Here is a 26,067-nt window from a genome sequence, read left to right on the forward strand (position 1 = left end):
ATTTTATTTCACTAATAGCTACTCCTGAAATAATTAGGTTAAGGTTAGTAAGTTTAAGAAACATTTTAACCCATGCTTCAATACCTCTGGGGCAACAGTGAGAAACAGGACCTCTAACTTTAACTCTAATCTTTAAACAGTGCAACCTATTCATAGTTCAGGTCTCATAACTTATGGAGAGTCCAAGTTAGTAATTCATCTTTCATATTTACTCATATATTCTCTTTATCTATTTGACAAATTTTAAATGATGTAATCTTGGCTTTGAATAACGTAGATTGACAAAAAATACATTTGACATCAGAGAAATTGCACTGCATTGCAGTGCCAGGGACACCGTCCGCTCTGTCCTTGTTATCTTGGCCTGCATTATCAGAGTTATAATACTCCCTACAACAGAAGCATAAGCAGACTAGTCTTAATATGAGTGGACAATACTAAGACAATGGCTTGAGGGTTCTTGAGAGTCCTGCAAAATTTCTGCTGTCTCATAAAGAAATTCACATAGACACAGAATGCTTTTAGTTGAAAATGTTTTTAATATTTAATGATGTATAAACAGTAGAAAAATGCATAATATTGCACATCGTCGTAACTAAATTGCACTTTTCGTAGTACGTGTCTTTGCATGGGAAATCGCTATCACGCTTTTTTGTAATGATGAAAAAATGAATCCTCTTCTAACCAATAACTATAATGATGATCAACACAGTGTATGCCTCTGCTTTGTAACAAGTCCAGTGTCTCTTTGCTACATTGAACTTCTCCTGTAGCTGGTGTCTGCTGTTGTAAAACCATACACTGTAGTCTCATTTGCACTGTGAATAGCCCTTCTGCACTTATAGGGTTAGTGCATCCATTAAAATAAATACGTTAATAAATAAACCACAATATACTTTACAAGATGGTGTTGTGACATTCATAATACAAATCGACTTTCTTGCAAGTGAGTCCGCAGCTACATGAAGGATACTTGTTTAAAAAATATAGGAGGTTTTGCTATATGACAGGCAAGGTATAATATCATAGAAATGTCAAAATAGCCTTTTTTTTTACTTTGCATTGTGACGGAGACCAACAGCTCTGAAGTCATCGTAGAAAATACTCTTTGTTCAAAAACAGTACATATTTTCCAGGGATTAAAAACTCACTTACCCATAAACCCTTGTGTTTTTATAGACTTTTGTTGAGTACATAAAGTCGCAAAGCATTTCAAAAATATCTGCTTTTTTGTGAGAGGATGACTCAGGAAAAGTTTGCTGGCTGTTGGCACGACTAGCTTAAAATGAAAATCTTAAAAAGCAGACAAAAAGGTGTGTTAGCAAGAGCTGCAATGAGTTAGAAAGACAAGATGATAGAAGCAGATAGAAGGAGGGAGAGGAGGGAGGTGGCATGTACTCCAAGTCTTTTATGCCTGTTTCTTTCAGTCTTCAAATTGTTTGTGCTTTGCTGAAGTCAGGGCTGATGTCCATTCAAAGATTTTAGCTCATGAAAGGGGACCTCCGCATGGCGCCTCCTCTTGTTGCCAAGCATTATGGTCTGAAGGGGAAAGAAGATCATAAGTATGCATATTGCAATTTAAGGGGTGAAGGCAATGTAAACATAAGGTGAGGTGCACAGCAGAAATGTATTAATACAGTAGATTCTGAGATAGTTTTACACTATAGCTTGTCTGTTGGGTGGGGTCAAATACTCACATTATTTTCTTTATGTGCATTGAGACTGATTCTTCCATAGATCCCTCTAGATTCCAACTGACCCAGAGATGTTCTGACCCAGCCATCTCAATTGGGCTGGGTCATCTTAGGTTAAAACCTGCGAAACCAGGACTAAACCCATCAAGTTTATGCCTTGCTTTGAACTAAAGCAGCGCTGAAACACAACAAAACCTTAATTTTGTCTTCTTTTTACATTCACAAATGTAGTTCTTTTCTAAAGACAATAAGTAGAACACAGACAAGTGACAGTTCTGAAGATTTGAAGATGGCTTGCAGCTCGCAGCTGAAATATGTCAACAAGCGAACATCTTCCACTTACTGTCTGTACAAAAGAACCAAAGTTGGGGAGGTTAAAAAAAGCTTAGATTTGACTGGAAATGCAAATGAACCTACATACCATTGGAAAAAGTGTCATTCTTCCAGTAATGTCCCTGTGAGGGTGACCACCTGTCCCTCTTTTGGTTGTCTTACCTTAGTTGTATAAAAATACCTTTGACTAACTTTTATGGCGTGACATATCACTATCACAGTTTTGTTTCTTGAGAGATAAAAAAGTCATGGTAATCTTATGAGCTTAAAAATTTCAAGTGTGTCCCAACATCTCCTACCACAATACACAACTTATCCCACTTTTCCAACTATTTGTTATCATCCTGGTTCCTACAGAAAAAAGTCTCAGGAACTGCAAAAGATTCATATAGAGCAAAAACACAAAATACAGCAACTCCAATTGACTAATTAGTACCACGACTTTATCAGATTTAATTGGTCTATAATGATTGGCCTATATGTATTCAAAAGCTCACCAGATGAACAGTTGAATGGTCCTCCTCTCCAGCCCCCAAAAGATAACATATTCCTTTAATCTCCAGAATCTCAAATGAACCCCTTTGCAGTGTCACTCCTTCGTGTGGGTTTTAATCCCCATCTTTTCGTTCATCGTAAGAACAACAACCACTATATACGCAGTAAAATGGAGTTTCCACAGGTTTACTGTCTTCAAAGGAACCAGAGTTTCCAGCGAGCGTGCTTCTTGGACTCAGACTTGGACTTCCTCTTTGGGGTGGAGGTGAACACTTCGTTGGGGTAAGGCAGAGCGGGGCACTGCTGACTGTCCATGGGGCACAGTCTCTTCATCAGAGGCTGTAGTTTGTCCTCCTGCAGTTTGAAGTCCAGCTCAACACTGCAACCAGAACACACAACAGGAATTAGACACTAGAACTGCACGTAATAGAATTTTAATCCTGTGGAGATACAGAGGTTAGAATTTTCAAGATTTTTGAAGTTTGCGATTTTTTAACGGAGGGGTTTACAGCCAATTCTCTTTGAGTAAAAGCTGCTGTTTTTTTAGGGATGCACTGATCCAGCTTTTTCAGTTCCGATATCAATACTATGGCTTTAAGTATCTGCTGATATATAAACTGATAACAGTCTAGGGATTGAATTTTCTTTTTTTTTTTTCGTGAAACAAGTCAATGTATTGTAAAATCTATCCAGCTGTGTTATGTAACTTCTATTTATCCTGCACGTAACTACTGAACAACTTTGTCCTGGACCTATGTACATTAGTCAGTAAATAGTCTCTTTACATTCAGTTAAAGGCTCTGCCAGAATATCGGCGGAACCAATATCAGAGAACAAATTTTCCTGGATTAACACTGATATTCAATACCAGTATTGGTATCGGTGTATCCTTAGTTTCTGGTGCAGGGTTCAGACTTTGGAGGAAGAAAATTTACTATTTATGTGCTATTTTCCATAAATTCAGTGATTTCTTTTTGGTTCCAATATTAAACATTAGATTCAGACATGTGTTTACAATTTACAAAACTATTTTATGATGTTCCAAAGATCCAAAGACAGTTTGGCATTATTTATCTTAATGTATGAATGTGGGAAATTTGCCAAGGCAGATTTGAAAGAATTCCATTTAATACCCAGTGACAAAATGTACTAGTTTGTGATCATTGTGAATTAGGACACTGTTTTTGTGCATATCCACAGGGAGGACAAAGGCCCAAAAGACTGAACTGGGACAAACGGTTACACTAAACAAGCACTGAACAAAGTGGAACCCACCATTAAATGGGCAGTTTTGTACGATTTCATTACAAAGAATACAACTGCTTTATGTTACAACTGCATTGTCCTTGAAACACATTCTCTGCACTTCATCCATACTAAGTGCTGGGTTGTGTTTGAAGATCTGCGCATTCCCCTTGGAGCCTTGTGTTCAATAGGTCAATAGGTGAAAGTGGCGCACCCAGAGAAAACAAAGTGTAAAATGTGTAAACTGCACAAAGAAATGCCTCGCTAAACCTTCGACCTTATGTGACACCCACTGATGCTGCAGGTCTCCACTTTATCAGCAGGCACACCATGAGAGGCAAACTGAAAATTCTGAGAATGTTTGTTAAAAGATGATTAAGGTAATTATAAATGCAAAAGAACCATTCACTCACACAGCCCTAGATAGACTAAATTATTGCCAGTTTAAAGGTGCACTGTGCAACATTTCTGGTAGAGGGCCCACCAGTTACCAGATGTTTTTGCTTTACCTCCAATATTCCAAAGTATGTCATTCAACTTTTCAATCTCCATAGAAACAAGCAGGTAACCAGGCCAATATACAAGTGAGATCTGTGAAGAGGTGCAAGAATGTGTGTTTTTAAATGTATTATAAGCAATAAAAACACCTATCATTGAATAAATACATCTTATATAAGTTTAATACCATATTGTGAAACATTACAGACAAAGCAATACCGTCTCCATGGGAGCAGAACCCCAACCTGAAAAGTTACGCAGTGCACCTTTTAAATATTAGCCTCAATTCTTCCGCTTCATTCTAATTCATTTCTGCTTTACTCACTCCATGTGTCATCCACTGCAGCCCTGATTGAACCAAGAGACAGGTACCACAAACCCCCAGACTGCAGACACCCCGGCAACCTGCCCCGGCAACAGCGCCACTTATCACTCCCAGCACATCCACTTTTCACAGGCTCCCTCACCGGAATAGAATCCCCTTGCATCACCTTATGCATGCAGTCAAAGGGCTTTTCCCACCATAGATTATATTTACTAGTATATTATAAGAGCCAGAATCTAGGTTACTCCTAACTAGTGATACCTTTTGAACAGATCCGTAAAGGTACATTGTGTAACTTTTCTGGTAGAGGGTCCATCACCTGCTTGTCTCGAATATGTCATTGCTCAGCCCTGAATGTTCCACGGTATGACATTAAACAGCTCTACCTTATATTGATTCAATTCCAGGTGGTTTTATAGCTCAAAAATACCTAAAATACAAAAATACAAAAACAGGCATTCTGACTTTGAATGTGGGCGCTTCTCCACAGATCTGACCTGTAACTTGGTCTGGTTTGATCTCCATGAAGTTTACGAAGAAGATGTTTAATACCATACTGTGAAACATTCCAGACAAAGCAATAACACCAGAAAAGTTACACAAGCATTAACGTGAACTGTTTGAGCCAGATCTCATTTTTTAAAAGAACCGAGTCTTTTTTCTTATAATTTGTATGCATTTTTACACTGATAAACGCTGAACCAACACAAGAATCAGGACAAGAAGCAGAGCAGGCAACGTGAGCGAGAGCTTTGTGCAGAAAATCATATTTGATATCATAATAACATTGAATTTTTTTGTAATTATTAATGTAGGGCAATGTTTTATTTAGATCCTGCATCATTCTAAAGGATAAACACACTCACGCTCAATTTGAACCATTTTAAACAAATCAAAGCCTTGGTAATTTTTTCTTTCTGTGATTAGTTTGTGGATAAAATAAGTTCTCACACTGGCTTCTGTCATATAAATACATGTATAAACAGCCAGTCTTTTGAACAGCTCTTTGAAGTGAACAGATCGAAAGATTGAGATTTCATAAAGGAGCCAAAAGTCCCACTACATCCTACAACCACAGGCCAGCATAGTTATATTTTGATATAGTTGGACTCTTTTGACCATTTGTTTATTTGGATGGGGGTGAGTGAAATCCAGTTTAATACCCTCGAAATACAGCTACAAAGCAAAGGAGAACCTGATTAACAGCATATTCAAGCTCTGGCTAAAGGCAATATTATACATCATATTTTTTCACTTCATTGCTATTGATTTGTAGTACCCCGCTAATGTATTTGTTCCTAGAGTGTGTGGTTCACTTTCAAAGCAGCAGAGTGGAAAGAGGCAGCATAAATCATGAGCTTTGCATCTGCCAAAATGACGCCTGTGACTAAAGATATTTCCAGGTTTTTCAACAACTATTGCATTGAATGACATCTGCTTAAACATAGCCAGAGACAACATTATAAAAGTGATAAAGTGCGTTTTGAATTTTCATTTTTGGTACCAGTGACTACAAATGAGCACAGAGTCAAGACTATATGGTAACATAAAGCACGGTATTAAAATTCCAAACTTGATTTCGATACCAAGGAATAGACTGGATACCACAATGATAATTAAAAACAATTTCTCTAATGTCAAATGTATTTTTTGTCAATTTAAGACTACGTTATTCAAAGCCAAGATTACATCATTTAAAATTTGTCAAATAGATAAAGAGAATATATGAGTAAATATGAAAGATGAATTACTAACTTGGACTCTCCATAAGTTATGAGACCTGAACTATGAATAGGTTGCACTGTTTAAAGATTAGAGTTAAAGTTAGAGGTCCTGTTTCTCACTGGTTGTTCCAGAGGTATTGAAGCATGGGTTTAAATTCATTTAAACAACAAAATTTGATTATCTATTATCTATCTATATCTGTTTTTTATTACCATGTGGCCTTATATCTGTCTAATAAGTTCCGTTGTGGCTCATAGGCTTAGACTAATCTATGTGGTCTTATACTTGTTCTGATACAGCTCAAGATCATTCTAAAGCTATTCAGAAACAATAAATTTCTGTCCTGTGAATGTAATTTTTTTGAATTGATACCTGCTAAAAAAACAGTATCTAGTTTCTGTAGTTTTAGTATTGATTAGTATCAGATTTATTATACTTTTGACCCTACCCATTCACCTGTGTTTCTTTCTGTATTTTTTATAAAACTACTGAACATTGCAGACCCGGCACCCCAGAAGAGCTGTGCTTTTGAACTTTTCTAGCTAAGAAACTTGCTTGCTTGTTTTGTAAAAAGTGAACACTGGAGAAAAATAATTCAGTTGCTGGATTCTTTATTGAAATAAACATGTATTTGGCATGGCAAAAACGGTAATAATCCATATTTCAATTAAATGTGACAAATGATTTTCTGATGATGGTTCAGGCAGTGTGTATGAGCAAAAAACACTGACAGCAGCATGCATTCATTATTTTTCTGGGAATACAACAAGCACATTTAACAAATTTTTCTCTTTTACACTGTCACAACATTCACCATGTGTCTAATTAGTGTGGAACCTTCTCCACAGACTCCTATTTGACAGCATGCCACAAAATTAACCAAGGATTTACTTTCTAATAATGCATAATTTATTAAATGACAAAAATAAGGCAAGCTATCAAAGGGGAACTAAATACTAAATCCACTTTTGTCGCTTGTTAATACTACATATGGTGTTTAGCATTATCTACTAATTATAATCATAATTTTCAGCTCTCTGATGTGTCTAAAAGCACATGAATCTACCTTCAGTGGCCTATGCAGTTTCCAGTAGTTGGTGATATCACAAAAGACTGCCTTGATTTAACGTTAGGTGTTTTGTAGGCACTTGACTGCAGGAGCGGTGTTTAAAGTGTGGATACCTGTTTGACCAGTCACACTGTTCCTCTTACCCGCTTCCCTCTACCGCCTAGTTTAGTAGCTCTTTTCAAATGTGGTTGTGGATGGAGTTTAGATGTTTAGTCCCACTTTAATCATTAACAACTCACCATCATTACCAAAACAAATATGCCAACAATCTACCTAGCCATTGATTTTTGAGAATGCAAAAAAAGTCTGTCCGGTAAGGTCATACTATTAAACAGCGAGGGGTTCCTCAGGGGTCTGTCTTAGTACCTTTACAATTCTATCTCATAAAACACACTCTAATGTACATAGACAATCTGAAGCAAGATGGATCTAGTTGAGTTAACAGAATAATATTCTAATTTAAATGTAAGTGCTGTACCTGTCCTTGCCAAAGAATACTGTCATCAAGTTATCATATTGGCACTAAACTATATGAATCATCTGGTGAATACTTAGGAGTAGCTGTTGCCAATTCCAGGTAAATTAAGGAGGTCGTCATCTCTCCTATGCCTCCAAGCTGCCCTTGATCCAATTTAAGGACACTTGGTTTTATCTCCCTGTCTCTCCCCCCTATCTTTAGCAGCTCATTGTTTTTGAGAAAAGACTTCGGCGTCAACTCTAGCTTTCAGTTTCGACCATTTAGAGACCCTTAATTGCTTTGAAAGTCTATTAATGAAAAGGCTAGTTCGCAGTTCATCTGGAGGATTTGTGTCTTAAGGGCGAAAACTATTCGGGAGTCAGGACACGGCCAAAGAAGCTGACGCCTGACACACGAAGGTCAAACGGTGTGCTTAGTTTCTTGTCCACGCTAGACAGGGAGACATTCAGGTACAAAGGCAAGCTGATAGGCTAACAGCAGTGACGGCTAGTGTAATTAGTGGACTGAAGGATATGCTATACTCAAAGTGACATAATGAATCTAGGGAACTGTCCTCAACCTCAAGATAAGTGTCTGCTCTGTTAAAAGCCCAGGGGAGGAAGGACTGTAGACTTCCAATGAATCATTAGATAGCGTAAAACAGATGCCCGGATAGGAGAAAATATAGATGTCATATTTTAGGTAGAAAAGGCTCTTGTGGTTTCTGAATTCTTGACAGATCAGGTTTTAAATATAGTCCCAACCTCCCAAAGACTTTAAAGAAGTGTTCTCTCTAAAAAGTATGCGTTTCACCATGACTTAGCAGTTTTGCATTGCTGTCGAAAAGACTTGATGGTGCACTACTTATTTTTCATATATCACACTCCCAACCGTGCCAAAAGGAAAGGTGCTGGTTTTGCTTTTACTGCATAAAATAAATACCGTATTTGTTTCGCGCTATAGCAACATGTGTGACCCAGGATTGGTTGTGCCTCTATACCTTCTATGCCTGAGCTTCATTGTTACGTTTGTGCTGAATGGCTATCTGTACTATCGGTATCTATTTAACTAACTATATAAATGTATAAACTAGTCATGGGTACAAAGTTCTTAGGTTAAAGGTGCTCTATGTAACTTTTCTGGTTTACGGTATGCTGCCTGCTTGTCTCTGTGGAAATTGTATTGCTTTGCTTGGAATGTTCCAAAGAATGTCATTAAACGCTTTTCAAATTGTTCTATTTCAGGAAAGAAAAGCACCGTTAATTAAATAATGCAAGAAAACAAGTTTAAAGGGCCCATATTATTCAATTTTCTGATCTGTTTTAAAGTTGTTTCTTCTCTTGTTTGGTTTATTCACACATGTTAAACCACAAACCTTGCATATTTAGGCATATGTCTTCTCTCAAACTGAAAGCATTCTGTTCCACCTTGTGATGTCATGTAGTAATAGAGGAAGTGCTCCACAGTGCTTTTAAACTCTATGCATCTTCACTGGAATCATATTGTTAATTTAAGTCTTGGAATAGCCAATCTCTACTGAACTAAAGGTAAAAGGTGGTTTTAACTCGAAAACTACTGCACTCCATGGCATTGTGAGGTGGAACAGAACATTTAGATTTTTGGAGGTTGTAGACAGACTAATAAAGAAGGATTACTCAAACATGTGTAAATGAAACAACTCCAGGTATGTTTTTAAGAGGTAACAAATCAATAGTCAGTTTTGTGTTATATAGAACTTTTAAATAAATGCAAAATAGACAAGTTTAATGCCATATTGTGTAGGGCTGGGTATCATTAATAAGTTGCCAATACGATACATACCTTGATACATAGGCCACGATACGATACATAACTCGATATAGTGAGCTTTTGATTCGATACGGTTCAGTAAAAATAATGGTTAAATCATGGCTGTGATACTAAAAGTCTTTGTTAAACCACTTCTTGTCCAAAGTTCATATGAAACACGCACATTTTAATCATCAAAACAGTGAATATGTGAAATGTGTTGCGCAAAGGAGTTTCCTTCCTCTGAACACACAACAAAACTGTAGCATTGTAACAAAATTATTTAGTAAAATTTACCAAAAAATACTCTTGGCAATATATCGATACAGCAGTCCACAATATCGATACTGCATCATCACATTAAATGATACGATATATTGATTTCAGTATTATTGCACAACCCTAATACTGTAGGATATTCTAGGAAAAATAACGAGCAGATAGCAAACCCCCTACCAGAAAAGTTACATATTTCACCTTTACTTGTCTAACAGTGATTGAACCGGAACCACATACCTTTATGTAACTTGTCAATGTATTCATAGACACCATTGCCATATCTTTTATTAACACATTTCTTTTCCTCAGATAGATACTTTTGCTTTAACAAACCTGCATTCTGCACACAGAACTTTCCCCTGACTGCGACCATGAGCTGTATCAATGCAGAGCCACGCACCACTGCAATTATTACACAATGAATCACTTGGCGAATCAGCTCAATTACCACATGGCATGGACCTGCTCGAAGTGTGAAGCCAGCAGCAGTATATAGGAATACGGTGACTCTGGGGAGCAGGTGTCTGAGTAAACAACGGTCCTATATATCTAAGATCATCTGTGCACACAAGCAGAGGGAAGTGCCTGGAGATGGAAGGCTGAATGGCAGATTAATCATGTGTTTCGTTATGCAGGGTAAGGAGCTCGGCGGTCTGGCCCTTGGTGTCTGCTGTGGTCATGGGGAGTTGATTTCTGCTCCTGGGAGGGCTGCTGTTACCGCTGTCTGCTGTGCTGTCTCTCTACCTCTGTGTGATGGTGAATACCTGTCGTCTCCGAACAGCCACGTTTCAGGGTAAAGGACTTCATTCTCTCGAGATAGAGTGTGTGGGATACATCTTAATAACCCATATGCGTCAAATGCAGGTGAGTGTGTAAATGACGAGAGGAAATGGCTCAAACTTCAGTAGCCGTACATCCGCTCATACCTAATCGAGACAACTAGCCTAGCCCCCGAGAGAGCCTGAAATCTGCTGAAATCCTATGAGACGCTGACATGATACAAGATAGTACACTAGCTCTTTCTGCAGGAGACATGTGCAGTAGACCGCAAAGTGACGTAGTCTGTTAATCCCTCTAAATGTAGGTGGCGTACATGACATTACTAATAGTGTAGAATAGAAAGTGTCAATCAAAACACCATAGTATGGCTTGGTCCAGTGCAAAGTCCACTTTTTAAAGCTGTTTCCTGTATCAAAAATGTAACTGGAGAAGTCTCTTAATGGCTCTATACATTTATTTTTTAATGTAACTAATTTTGTCTTGCCACAATACTGTATATAGTGAGAGCTGCTTATACAATATTTTATAAGCAGCTCTTGAGCTAATTACAAAGCAGTAAGTGTGCATTAGCATGGGAAGTGAGGAATTACTCAGTGTCATTACTCATTGTACTCGATGTCATACATTACCAGTGTCTGCGAATGGGTGAATGGTTCCTTGATGTAAAGTGATTTAGGGACAGGTTAGTTAAAAAAAATATGCCTCTATCCATGGGTTTCAGAATTTATTTGCAACTGAAAACAAAATATTGTATAAAATATTTGAATGGAAAAAGATTAAAACATGTTGCATATAACAGAAAGCGGAAACCAATGAATACACATAAATAACTGTATCAGAATGTGAAAAACTGACACACAGTAATGTAAATAACAGCAAATGTGTTATTCATTGCCATAGAAATGATTTTGAGTTAAGCTCTGTCAGTTTCCTCATGTGATTCAGAGTCTTCTCCAGTTGAAAGCAAACCTCCAATTGACGAGAACAGTAGCTCAGGTGCAAGCTAGTGTAACATAATCGCAGTGCAGAAGATTAAATCACCACAGCGACAGTTACTCTGCACTGACAGGTAACAGTTGAGAAGTTTCCCATGTAAATCAGACACACAAAATCCTCTTCTGACATTTGAATTAGACAGGAAAGTCGTCTTAGCTTTGTTATTGCCTCCTTCTTCCTACAAAAGTGCAGCTTCGATAACCCCAGTCTCATTAGCGAGACAAACAGAGGAGCCGATCTTGACAACTGCTCACCAAAAAACCACAGTATCACAGCGTGGGACACAGGCGCTAATTACATCCCAACGTCTTATCATAGTGAACTTAAAAATGACTTTGAAAAAACATTTAGGACCCAAAAGTGGATCCGGCCTGCGTATTGTGATTACTGCATTTGAGATTTGGTTTGCAACTCTGCACAGCGTGATAAGGAGAGGAGACGGCAATGCTTTGATCCGGCCAGACAAAAACTTTCTAAGATTCCCTCGCTACGCTCTGTGGTAGGCCTGTAGTAATTTGGCAAGATAGTGCTTGTAAATCTCGCCTAAAGTACAAACAGAAACACCGCGTAACAAGCCTTTAAATATGGCTTTTTATGTGCACACTTTGCTTTGGACTTTATTCTGATGTCATATGGAGAAATGCATGCTGTTCTTTAACCCAAAAGGACATGCTTCATACTACGGTGGGTTTGAATGCCATTATTTTCCCTTATTCCCTGGTGCTGTACTGCGATCACCCACTGCCCCTACTAAGATGCCCCAAGCTGCATTAAAGAATGGGTCAAATGCAGCATATTCAATGTATACAAGTCAAGTTTATGTTTATAGCACTTTTCACAGACATTGGTCACAAACGTGAGGAAAACGTAAAAACGGCATAAAATACGTGTCTAATAACATCAGGCATACCAGCCCTAAACTTTTTTAAAAGCATCTACACATCTAGAAAGGGCAGGTGAGGAGGCATTTTGTTCCAGGGTTTTGGAGAGACAGCCTGGAAGGATCTGTCTCCTGAGTTTTGAAAGTTGTCCACGGGACCATTAACAAGTTTTGGCCAGTAGACCTTAGGCTACAACTGTCTATTTGATTTATTAGATTCGATGCTGATTTAACCAGAAGCTTATTTACTGGGCAGTCCAGACCATATTTTAATGGAGGAAGCTAGAGCACCGGAGGGGAGCCCATCAGAGCTGCTGAAAGCTTTGTGAGGGCCTTTGAAATGCATTTTAGCACTTTATAATACACATATTTGGATACTTCATGTATGTTTGTTACACTGTTTGCTATGAATATATGTATCAATGATTAAAGAACGGAAATTAGTGAATATCCATTCTAAATAGCATTCCCCACTTTTTTTACTGCGTACAGTTCAAAGCCTAAATTGAGTACTTGCGTGTATTCTTTCTTTATTCTATACTTTATTCTTATTGTATTGTTATTTTTGTATTCAGAATATCACCACATGAAACTGTTCCGGAAAACATTTACTTTAAATTAATATTGGTAGATTGCTCCCAGATGGCAGCAAGAGCCAGTTTTTCCTATTGATTAGATTGTACTTTGTCATGAAATATTCAAAAGGTAAATTCCCAACTGTTTAATTTGATCATTTTTATTAGTGACTGGATCCTGGAAGTCACTGTATTACAACAAAAATCTGCATTTTATCCATTTTAATTTTATTATCTGTCTCCATCTGTATTAAATATTCTTGACCAGTGGAATGTTGTGATATCACCTGAAACTCACCAATTCTAAATCTATATATGTATATGGATTTTCAGTACATATATTGAGTTACTTCCAAGCAATATCCTCTTGTTATGAGTTTACTATCTGAAAAAGTCCCTCTTTGTGGATGTGCAGTTGTATGCATATACCAAGTTCTCTTAAATCTATAGTGAAGGGGAGTTTAAAACCTCCTGATGCAATGAACCACATCCTGCCACCTGCCTCGGACTGACACAGCGCTCAACCCACTTATCTGTAATAGAGAATAGCACTTTCTGTTGGTGGTCTGCAAGAAGCGCATTAGATCACATGCTATGAATCACTTTCACTTCAGAAGATTGATGCCTGTGTCGAAACATTACAACAGAACCCTACCCAGACACACGGAGAACATGCAAACTTAACATGGAAAGGCCAGTCTGGGAATCAAACCTATTACTCTTGTGGTTTTGCAGAAATACAAAGCACATTGGCACTCTGTGATTCTCTAATCTAATTTCTTGGCAAGTCCAGAATGATATCTCTCTGTTTCTGTTTTCTCCTTGTAAGCTGCCCTATTTGTTTTGATACGGACAGGCCATGCATGCAACTGATTGGCTAATCCACCTGTCAATCACTACCTTCTACACTCACAGATTAAACAGAGACCAGACTCACATCCTCTTAAAGGTGCATTGTGTAACTTTTTCTGGTAGAGTGTCTGTCAGAAGCTTTTCTTCATGTAGATGTTATTGTTTGTCTGGGTGTTTCACAGTATGGCATTAAATGTTTCTATCTTCATGGAGACCAAACCAGACCAAGTTACAAGTCAGATCTGTGGAGAGGCAACCCTATCACAGTCAGAATACCTGTTTTTCTTGGTATTTTTGAGCTCTGAAACCATCTGGAATTGAATAAATGTAAGGTAGAGCTGTTTAATGTCATACTGCGGAACCCCAACCAAAAAGTTGCGTATTTTAAGTATTGAAGAAGTGTATAATCTGGATCCCAGGCAGCCTATCCAAAAACATAAAAGTATGCCACACAAGATCTACACTACTTCAAAACCATTACAGTACCATTTTAACTTCTCTTCATGCATCACTTACTAAACAGCTGTGCGCCCCTCCTTAGGCTACAGAAAGGACAGTTCTATAGGATTACCCCTCTGATTAATCGTCCATGCATTCAGGCTGTGTCTCCCATACCCTGCTGTACGTATGCCCTATTTGTTGAGGTGATGTATGGCACAGAGCTGCAGTGGACCAGAGGGTGGGAGAGGGAGAGGGTGGGTGGTGGGTGCAGAGACAGAGCCAGGCTAAAACCCAGAGATTGACTACCAGGAGTCTTCTGCTGCTACGGTCCACGATTTATTGACCATACGGTGTAGGGTATGGGCTGCCAGGCTACAGCTTTAAATTAGAACATGTCTCCAGGCCTCAAAGCTAATAGTGCACAAATATAATCATGTGGTTCGATTAAAAAGCTTGGAATGTGCTGGAAATTTAAATGAAAAACAATAAGTAAACTGCCAATATTGTCCCAAAAGCTTCCCAAAAATGGTTAATACATTTCAAAGTGGATCATGATTACCGTCAGTTACATAGATTTAATTTTCTCAGTGGAACAGTGTGTTACTATTACACAAAAAGAATTATTGTGAGCTTTAAGTCATGTTATAAAGGTGTTGTTTTGTTTCATTCACACAAGTTTGAGTAATCCTTTATTATTATTATTAGTCTGTCTACATCTCCAAAGCTCAAAATGCTCTGTTCCTCCTTGTGATGTCATAAGCAGTAGGTTTCAAGTTAATAGCTACCTTTAACATTTTGTTTAACAGAGACTGGAAATTCCAGGACTGAAAGAATCCAAATGATTCAAGTGAAGGTGTAGGGAGTTTAAAAACATAGAGGAGCACTTCCTGTATTACCACAAGATGACATCACAAGGTGGAACAGGTTTGTGATGAGGAAACAACATTATAACAGAGATTAGAAAATAGTGTAATATGAGCCCTTCAAAGGTTGATTGTGTAACTTTTCTGGTGAAAGGGTTACCATCTGTTTGTCTCCAGGCATTCATAAACCTTTTAGATCTTGCATTTATTCAATCACGGGTGTTTTCATTACTAAAAGAAATACTTGACCCGGTGGCATTACCTCTTTGTGTCGATGGAGTTTAATGCCAAGCTGTGCATTTCAGATACTGTAAAGCAATAAACGTTTGTATGGAAACAAGCAAATGACAAACACTACCTGAAGAGTTTGCACATTTAATAATAACAAAATGTATGCTTTATTTTTGTATAGTAGATAGTAGATAGATTGTATAGTAGTACACATCATACTTACACAAATATATGGCATTACGCAATTATTTTCAACCTTTTAATCTACATAATACATTATATATTGTATGATACTCTATAGTTATCTTCACACCAGTGTTGCACAAAGTGAATAAATGTTGTCCTCATATCATTAAACATGCATGAATTGTCAAAGTCTGTCCTGCAAGGTCATTACAGCAGCATGGACAAAATGAGGCACTGAACTAAGTCTTTTCTCATGCTACAGTGGGAAATCTCAATTGTTTTCAGGCACAGTGTTGTTAGCTGTGGTCCTAACCAGGGATTTGGTCTGCAAATGAGCAATTTACTCACACTCCTCTGAGCACAACATTGGTCGCATTTCATAGCATTGTAATAGTGTTTTGTGTTTTGTCTTGGGTTTATCAGGCCAATTAACAGAGAAGAAAAGCAAATAAGGGAATAAGCCAGTCATCTCAAAGTTCTGCAAACGTATTTCGATCAAAAAAACTTAGAGGTCCTTTATATCTCTAAACTGACTCTTGAGAGTGTTAAGTCATGTTAGAATGCTGTTACCTCCTCAAAAGCCAAAAGCATACATAGAGTTGTGTGTTGTTTCATTCACACGTTTGAGTAATCCTTTCTTATTAGTCAGTCTACATCTTCAAAGCTCAAAATGCTCTGTTCCACCTTGTGATGTCACGAAGTGGTAGTTGTCAAGTTAACAGCTTCTTTTAACCTTTCGTTCAGTAGAGATGTGCAATGCCAGAACTGAAATATTCCTAATGATTCTAGTGAAGGTGTATGGAGTTTAAAAACACTGTGGAGCACTTCCTGTATTATAGATTTTTTGATATTATAACACAGATCAGAGAATAGTGTAATATGGGCCGTTTAACAAAGTTACTTGTCATATTTGTAAGTATGACAGTTATTAAAGGAGGATTGTGGCTGACCTCCTTGTGACAGATTAAACCCCAGTGGCATTGAAGAATGGGTCAAATGCAGGTCAAGTGTACCAAATAAGGACTTTTCGTTTCCACATGCACATAAGCAGATGTGAGCGAGGGTGATTAGGAGGCAGAACTTTATGTGGGCGTCTTAATCCACAACCTTGGGGCAGGAGCAGCTGTGCAGTTTGGAGCTGTGGGGTGACTGGCTCAAATCTTATAAGGACACAGGCTATATACTTAAATACAACTCCTCAATGATTTAAAGGAACTGTATATATGATATTCATCATCATAAATTTAACCTGTGTCCCTAGGTACGTGGTAGACATGTGCAAATCAAATATTGATTTTACCGAACAATTGTAATTCTCTTTTTTTTTTCTTAATTACAAAAATGTTGGATATGATGGACTTGATTTATCTATTTATGTTATAATCTGGTGTTTTGGTTCTCAAGACGATTCTCCAGTCTCTTGTTTGGGTTGGGTTTTGTTTTAGTTGTGAAATCCAGTTGGTTTCAATTTAAAATGCCTCTCTCTGACCTGAATGGTCACTACCTAATCCCCAGCACTTGTGGTACTGATGCAGCCTCTGTAGCTCAGTGAGTGAATTCTTCAGGTTCTGAAATGTGTATGTGTCTTTTACAGTATTTGTAAATTAAGGCAACTCAGATTTAGTTGTGATTGTTGAAGCAGGTTTAAAACAGTAAGAGTCCAGGTTATTTTAAAAATCTTTTTAAGTGAAACTTAACACTAAATCAACTTTTTTACTACTATCTGTGTGTATTGTGTTTTAATAACATGTTCTGTTCCTAATTCTTTTGTTCATTTTAGTACAGAATACATATATTTACAGGTTTGAGGAAAAAATTTTTTTTTTTAAAAAAGTGTGCCCTAGCTGCAGTTGCCCCTGACAATTTCAGGTATTTGATGACATCTCAACACCTGCCTACGAGGTCGGAGTTTGAAGTATGCATACCTGGCTGTTAGACAAACCACACTGTTCCTCACACCTCTACACTCCACTTCCAATATTTGCATTTTAGACTGTTGGTTAAAAATACATTGTGAGAATAATAATCCTTTACCATTCCATTCAGATTCCTAGTGATGAACCAGAACAGGGATTTAGAAATCCAAACAAAGCATACTATCTTTTGAATGTCAGTGATATCCAAATGGGATCTATAACAGGACAAAGAATCACAGGGATACATGTTGATATTACAAAACCCAGAACTTGACATATTTGTCATAGACTTTTACAATAGTTTGCATTAGTATGTGCAGACTGCCATAGGACATGCACTAATTGAGGACACATTGTACCTTTTTTGAAAATTTGTTCTAATTGTGAGCTAAAAGCACTTGTTGATACAAAGTTATGGCACTGAATACTAAACTACATCATATTTTCTGAACTGAATATATTTATGATAATTACCCTGGCAGAGTCACAGCACTGTGACTGAATACAAGCTCTGCTGCCAACCACGACTTTGCAAAAGTAACTGCAAAAACCAGTGAGTTGAGCTGAAATAAACAGATTTTAAACAAACAGATGAAGAGATAATTACAGTTCTCTACTTAATAAGGCTTTGTGTCATGCATGGCCCTTTTGTTCAACAGACTGGGGACTCGTGCCATTACTGTAGCACAGACTTGGTTAATTAAGCAACGCTCTTAAAATGACATGCAGAGTTGGCAGGATTTGGATACAGATAAGATTGGTGGGATAACACAAAAATTATATCTTCAACTTTGTAAAACCACAGAAGATTTTTACATGTTACTCAATTAAAAAGTGCACAGTTGAAAAGTTTGCATGTTTTGCCAATTTATTCTTTTGAAAATGTCTGTTACACCCTTTCAACTCTGTGTATACCCCCACTAGAAAAATACAGTGTTGAGAAGTACCTGAATACATGTACCGAGAATACATATTCTGAATACTAATTTTGAGTAACTGTATTCCAGTACAGTTACTTACTCATCTGGTGGTATTAAGAATGCAGTTACTTTCCTAAAATTAAAGGAATACATGGTGGTATAGAGATCAAAATACGTTACAAGATATATTTTACTGCAGGTATTCAGTATTCTGTAACTAAATAAATACAAGTTTTCTTCCCATCACTGGGTAAGCATACACTATACACTGCTTGCCTCCTTGGAGATGTTATTGCTTTGCCTGGAATGTTCTACAGTATGGCATTAAATCTAGCCTTCTCATATTGTTTTCTAAGACTGTATTTTACTTAATCTTTGCTGCTATTGAATGGTTGTTGTTGTCCTCGGTGTTATATGGGAAATGTTCCAAGAAAGATTTCCCTCAGGGGGCTATAAAGTTTCTTCTATTCTATTCTGTTTATCTCAGATCACAGGTGCTTTTATTTCTGAAAAATACTATTAAAACATGCATTCCAAACTGACCTGTAACTCACGCTGGGTTAACACTACCTGCAGGCGGGTAGGGCATGTACTTTGAGCAGGTTACTTGCAGATTGTTACACAAAATACAACAACCGTGGTGCAGATTTGGCCAAAGCAGCGTCTAATGACCTGAAAACTGCACCAGACCGCTGTGGTGTCCGAGACAAATAGACTCCCTACAGATTTTTTCCATAGACCCACGGCTCACACAGACCTGGACTTGCTGAGGTCAGTGTGGCAGGGTGCCTTGATTTTAATGAAGTCCCGAACCGCACCGTACTTGTAGTCAGTGTACACCTGGCTTTAGCCTGCAAGCATTCAAAATAGATCAGTTTAATGCCATACTATGGAACATTCCGGACAAAGCAATTCGCAATACACCAATCTGCTACTGAAAAAATCTCTGGATACCGACTTCCAAATATCAGTTCAGCTGCTATCCTGGTTGGACAGTTTAATTTCCTTTGGGATCAATAAAGTATCTATCAGATATAATAGGCTGTTTCATAATGTTTGAACTTTTATTTACACAAAGATGATCTACAGTTATTTGAAGTATAAATAACATCTAGATAACACATTTAGATCACTTTTGTCTTATTTTATTTTAGTATTAAGAAAATAAACACTGTTGACTGTCTCTGGACTGGTATCTGTTGATATCGGTTATTAACAGATACTTAAAGTTTAAGTATCAAAATCAGTATCAGAACTGAAAAAACTGGATTGATGCATCCCTAAAAGGAACAATATCTCCATGAAGACAAGCAGGTGGTGGACCATTTCCCAGTAATGTTATGTGCACCTTTAAGTGTTGACCCTTGTTGCATAGTGACAAATTGACATTGGTGTTGTTGCCTGGCCAGTCCTGTATTTTTATACAGAGGGAGATCAGTCTGGTCCCCACTCCCTCCATGTCGCCTTGAGCAAGGATCAAACACAGCGGTGCAATCAGATTTGTTTATTTCACTGACAAATGTGAAACGAAGGAGCTTGCAATGATTCAGCAGAAACCCGTCACCGCTGACCAGACTCACATCATTGTAAAGTATTGGAGAAGTGTGTATTCTAGACCCCAGGCAAGTCACCTAGCATTTCGCCAGGTTGGAAAGTGTGTAAGATTGGTGACATTTGCTTCCTTCTTGTAGCAGCGGTTGTATTTTGTTGGTTATTTCCCAAAAATGCAAGAAAAGTAAAAGCTTTACTTTGCATAAAAACAAAAGCAGGAATAAGCGAGACATATTTTTGTGGCATTTCCCAGAGAGAGGAAAGCACTTACTTGAATTGTTCCTCAAAATATAAACAGATCAATTTGTCTGGAGACAGCAGCAACCAATACACTGAAAATGTTGCTTGAATTTGATCAGGGTTGGGAGAAGTACTCAAAAAATGACTAAATATTATTATCAGGCCAGTACAACTAACTATCACTATTGTGAAACTGTCTAAATAAATACTTCAAATTGGCTTATGTATCATTGTTTTACATTGACAAAACAAGTCTGATGATAAGAATCTGTTAAGTGTCTTGCCCAAGAACACAACAGTATTTACAGTCTGGCTAAGTTTGAATTGCAGAATAGATTACATATATAAATGGACATGGCTAACTTGCTACTGCCACATTCCAAATAGGAAGTGAGCATGGACGTGCTTCTAGCTCCATCGTCTCTGGCTCCAACTGACTTTACATTGAAAACTGCTGCAGTGAGCCTCATGATTTTGGCCTTAAAATGTTCTCATTAACCCGCTGTGCATGATCCTTATGTTTTCTATTTTGCTATTTTCCCCATGAATCAAGATATGAACAGTCATAACATACAAATCATCATCATTTGCCCTGTAACTGCGACCCCTGGATGAGCTTCATTTGACTGGAGCAGAATGCTATGGGTGACGTCACACTCCCTTAGTCCACTTCTTTATACAGTCTATAAATACTGCTGTTATTTTCTCATTAGTCTTGACCTAAAAGGAAAACTGAGAAATTTTCTTGCCCAAGAACACAACAGCAGTTACAGTGTGGATAGATCCGAAGCGCAGAGATAGTGATGTAATACCACTGGCATTTTCCCATTAGTCTTCTTCTTGTGTAATTACTATCATTCTGAAATCATATCTTATTTTCATTATTTTGAGTGGCCAGACTTTTTTATTAGACATACAGTATTTCGAACTATATTTGTCACTGAGGAAAATATAAGCAACCTCAAATACTCCAAAGGTTGCAAAAACACATGGTTCTATTACTATATGAAAGATGGATTTGTGCTGGATGAAATCTGGCTCTTTGCTGTATACGGCTGCATTGTTTTTTCGCAGTATTTCGGTGTTGAGCTGTCGGATGCTTGTTTGGGAGTGCAGGGGAGCAGCGGTGGCAGGGTGGCAGAGGTCTGGGTGGCGGTGACAAATGGCACAAGGTTACAACAGCGACTGGATTTAGCACCTGCCTCAGAGCCATCTCAGCTCACAGGAGATGACAGCGTAGTACTACTGCTGCCTTGGAAACATGGGAGGTTTCATATGTTTGTGAGACATTAAAATAGTGATAGTTATTATTATTTATTTTAGCTATAGTTTAATTAAAGAGCTCATATTACGCTGTTTTTGGATGTTATAATGTTGTTTCCTCATCAGAAACATACCTGCTGTTGTGTTTTGATTCATTCACATTTTTAACACACAAATTCTACATGTTTAAGCTGTGTTCTTCTCTCAAACAGAAAACACTGTTCCACCTCGTGATGTCATGTGGTGATACAGATGATACTCCATTGTGTTTTTAAGCTCTAATCACTAGAATCATTTGGAATATTGCAGCCATAGAGTTGCCAGTCTCTACAGAACAAAAAGTAAAAGGTAGCTGTTAAAGGTACTGTAGCAGTTAACCACCACTTCATGACATCACAAGGTGGAACAGAGCATTTTGAGCTTTGAAGATGCAGACAGACTAGTAATAAAGGATTACTCAACCATGTGTGAATGAAACAAAACACAACTCCAGGTATGTTTTAAGCATTTATTCATTCTAACATGAATAAATGATCTACTAGTGCAGGGGTGGGCAAACTACGGCCCGGGAGCCACATGCGGCCCTTTAATCTTTTTATTCCGGCTTGCCAAACTTGAATAATAATAATGATTTTCAGTGTTTAAAAGTAATTTCAATGAATAGTAAATACTGTAGGACTTGAAAGACAGATATTTTGTTGTAATGCTTAGACATGAGTTTCAGGTATGGGATATTTCAATAATGTAATATTGTAACATGTATTTTTTTTTCTCTTATGCAGTGGATTACCAAAAAACTCCATCCATCTGCTCCTGGTCCGGTCCTTTCGTGAAATTTTAGAACCCTTTGTGGCCCATGAGTCAAAAAGTTTGCCCAACCCTGCACTAGATTTTATCTCCATCGCAGACACAAGCACAGTATTTCTTCTTTAAATATTATCTCCAAAAGCTCAAAATGCTCTGTTCTACCTTGTGATGTCATGTAGAGGTAGTTTTCAGGTTTGAAATATTCCAGATGATTCTAGTGAAGGTGTATAGAGTTTAAAAATACAGTGGAGCTCTTCCCGTACTACTGCAGGACTTACATCAGCAGCAGCAGCAGTATAGTCAGCCTCCTTAGATTCTCCATGTTTTCCTCTTCACCATTACGAATATTAAAGTAGCTTTCCTGCTGACAACTCCACCTGCCCTGTTTGTGTGTGTAGTTTGCCAATTTTTAGCCCTATTTCGGAATGTACCAGACAATATTCAGTGTATTCCATTTTGTTCATATGCGTATCAAAACATCTAATACATTTTCAATTCACACCTTTGTACGTATATGCTGCATCATTTTCACAGCGAGGAAATCGTCACTTCTTGTGTAACCACCTACATCCTCACATCTGATATGAAATCCCACACAGTTAGCATAGCATTAATAATAAATCATACCCACCTGTAGATAATGCACGCACTGTTTCGGCAGGTGTCGCAGTTAGCCGTGTCCTGTCCGGTCCTGTACGTCAACCTGGAAAAAAAAAAAAAAAAAAAAAAAAGTTTATTAAAATAAGAAGTGAGCATGACTGTGCTTTTGGCTCAATCATCTCTGGCTCCAATTCACTTTCTATTGAAGAACTGTTGCCTGTCTCTAACTGCTGCTGTCAGACTCATCATTTTGGTCTTAAAATGTTCCTATTAACCCGCTCTACATGATCCTAATGTTTTTACTTCACTGTTTTGTCCATAAATCGAGATATGAACATTAATATCAGACACATACTTCACTCCTATAACCCTATAATAGATTACAAGTTTTTTCTTCATTACAGTAAAAAGGCAGCCATTCTCCCAGATTTAATTAAGTGAGCATATTTCATTTTACATAACCGGATTAACTCGCTCGGCCTTGACATAGTTTTCCAAATCTCTAAAGGACTATGTAGAGCAAACTGCTGAATAAATTTGATACCATTCATAATTCATAAATCAAATATCAAATATTGCATGACACACGTGCTTGCTTTTCCTATGGAATGATATAGAATTTGAATATGTCCTTCTTGTGTATGCCCATATGATGATAGTGACAGTTTCTCAAACATTTAAAATGGTCTTGAGACAGCACAGTCACAAATGAAGAAGGTTGTTGAACTAATCTTAGGAAATGTAATTCTGCCCGATGTGATTTTGTACCACTTGTGTAATGCCTCGGGACCCAGTGGTAAAAGAACATAATGATTAGCAGTACTGCGGTCTGTTATATATACAGTATATTCTAGGGAACAGTTTGAAGATAGCCTTTTTGCATATTCGTCGTCATTCATGTATTTCCAATTTTGCACAAAATGTCAGCTACAAGTGATATCAAATGTTATTAAAATACGGTACCAGAAAAATAAGAAAATACAATTCTGATTAGGGGTATGCAAAAATATCGAAATATCAATATATATATCGTATCGTTTAATGTGATATTACAGTATCGATATCATGGGCTGCTGTATTAATATATCACCAAGAGTATTTTTTGGTGTACTTTACTAAATTATTTTGTTACACAGCGTTTTGTTGCTTGTTTAGTCATCGATTTGAAATATATCATATCGAAGTGAGTGCACTGATATGTGTCGTATCATGGCCTATGTATCGGTATCAAGATATGTGTCCTATCGTGGCCTATATATTGAGGTACGTATCATATTGGCAACTTCTTAATGATACCCATCCCTAATGCTGATTCTGTTTTTATGTGGGGTGAGTCCTGAGACAGTATATAGAAAATCCCTGCACAACTACTTTGCTTAAAAACACCAACACACCAGTTGTCAGACTAGTCATTTTCGTCTTAAAATGTTCGTATTAACCCGCCCTCCATGATCCTGGTATTTTTATTTCACTATTTTGTCCTTAAATCAACATTAAATGACCATTAATAACACACCAGTGACCTGCCCTCTTTCGCCGAGGTCACTCCCGCTAGCGTTAGGAACAGGTTGATTGACAGCCCTGTTACTAAGTGCAGGGATGAGGCGTTACCTTCAACACCCTCGCTCCGGATTGGCCCTTTGGTTACTATAATACACACAGTCGCAATTCCAAATATGTAACTCAGCTCCAAATTAGCCCCTATTGATACTTTGCAGCTGATGACGTTAACATTCCCTGGAGGTATGATGCTAATTGTAAGCACTCATCTGTCTGAAGCTTTGTTAGACTTTAATCTTAAATCTTACTTTATTTGAACACAATTTGGCCAGAAAGAAGTGATTTAGTTGGAACTACAACAGGTGAACAGATTTTTACTGCTAAACAAATCCATCTCAAATAACATTACAGTCACAAGCTACCAAGCGTTAGCCAACAGCTTTTCAGTTAGTCTTTCTCACCTTTTCGTTGAAAATCAAACTCCTACACAGGACTATGAACACTTGTATTGATCAGAGGCTTCGGTCTCTTTTTAAATCCATTTAGATTTTTTTTTGGTGTCAAACACTCTAAAAACTTTTCTGATAGTGTTTTCTAAAGTGTGCATTGTATCACCATGTTATCAGTCAACATTTCTCATAAGTGTGAAGTCACTAGAAAGCAGAGGTGGATCAAGTCATCATTTTGCAAGTCTCTAGTAAGTCTCAAGTCTTTGACCTCAAGTCTGAGTCAAGTCCCAAATCAAATGCATGCAAGTCCAAGTCGAATCTCAAGTCACTGGAACATAAGTTCAAGTCTTAAAACCAACAAACCAAATATAGCTTTGTTTTTTGCAATTTATGTGAATTTTAAACTAATTTGTACATCATAGTATATGAGTATTTCTATGAGTTGTAGAAATGCCTTGACAAGAGCGTGAATTATTACTGTCAGAACAGAAAGAGTTAAGATTTACGAGTGCTTAATAACAGTTTTGTCAGCTAGTCTAAGCATCAAGTCTTGTCAAGTCACAAGACTCAAGTCCAAGGCAAGTACCAAGTCACTGACCTTCAAGTCCAAGTCATGTCCCAAGTCTTAGTCCATTTTATCAAGTCATGTCTCAAGTGTAAAAAATAGTGACTCAAGTCTGACTCAAGTCCAAGTCATGACTTGCAAGTACCCAACACTGCTACAAAGTATCAATAACTGCTAACCTTGATTGGCTTCAGTCTACTTGAGCAGGACAGGTCATTCTTTTGTGTTTACTCTTTACTCCCAAGTGTAGAGGGTGCTCTTGGGACAAAAAACTAACCACCAAAAACAGGGAGAAACATCCTGGAGCCATATGCACATATCCAACTCAATTTACTGTGGACATAATGACCACAAAGTGCACAATGAGACACCGAGAAGATGAATCACCTCTCTTGTGTTTATGACATACGAATGCTGCAGGCTTCTTTTATCATAATGGAACTCCACAATGGCCCAATGGTGAATGTAAGGTAAATGCAGACCTGTGCCCATAGCCAAGTACACCCACGAGCTCCGCATACCCCATTTATCATGCATTATTTCA

General features: G+C 37.7%; 1 protein-coding gene across 1 annotated transcript in view; it reads right to left on the minus strand.

Annotated features, from left to right (window-relative positions):
* Positions 1 to 2,717: 2,717 nt before the first annotated feature.
* insyn2ab (inhibitory synaptic factor 2Ab) overlaps positions 2,718 to 26,067 on the minus strand; it is a 34,894-nt gene continuing 11,544 nt past the window's right edge. Inside the window, exons 2-3 of the mRNA XM_020921034.2 lie at positions 23,041 to 23,112; positions 2,718 to 2,901 (exon numbers count right to left, since the gene is read on the minus strand). Coding sequence (XP_020776693.1) covers positions 2,718 to 2,901; positions 23,041 to 23,112 — 256 coding nt within the window. The remainder of the gene's footprint in view (positions 2,902 to 23,040; positions 23,113 to 26,067) is intronic.

Source organism: Boleophthalmus pectinirostris, unplaced genomic scaffold, assembly GCF_026225935.1.
Source record: "Boleophthalmus pectinirostris isolate CB_2022bp ecotype Guang Dong unplaced genomic scaffold, ASM2622593v1 HiC_scaffold_5, whole genome shotgun sequence".
In the NCBI taxonomy this organism is placed as follows: Eukaryota; Metazoa; Chordata; class Actinopteri; order Gobiiformes; family Gobiidae; genus Boleophthalmus; species Boleophthalmus pectinirostris.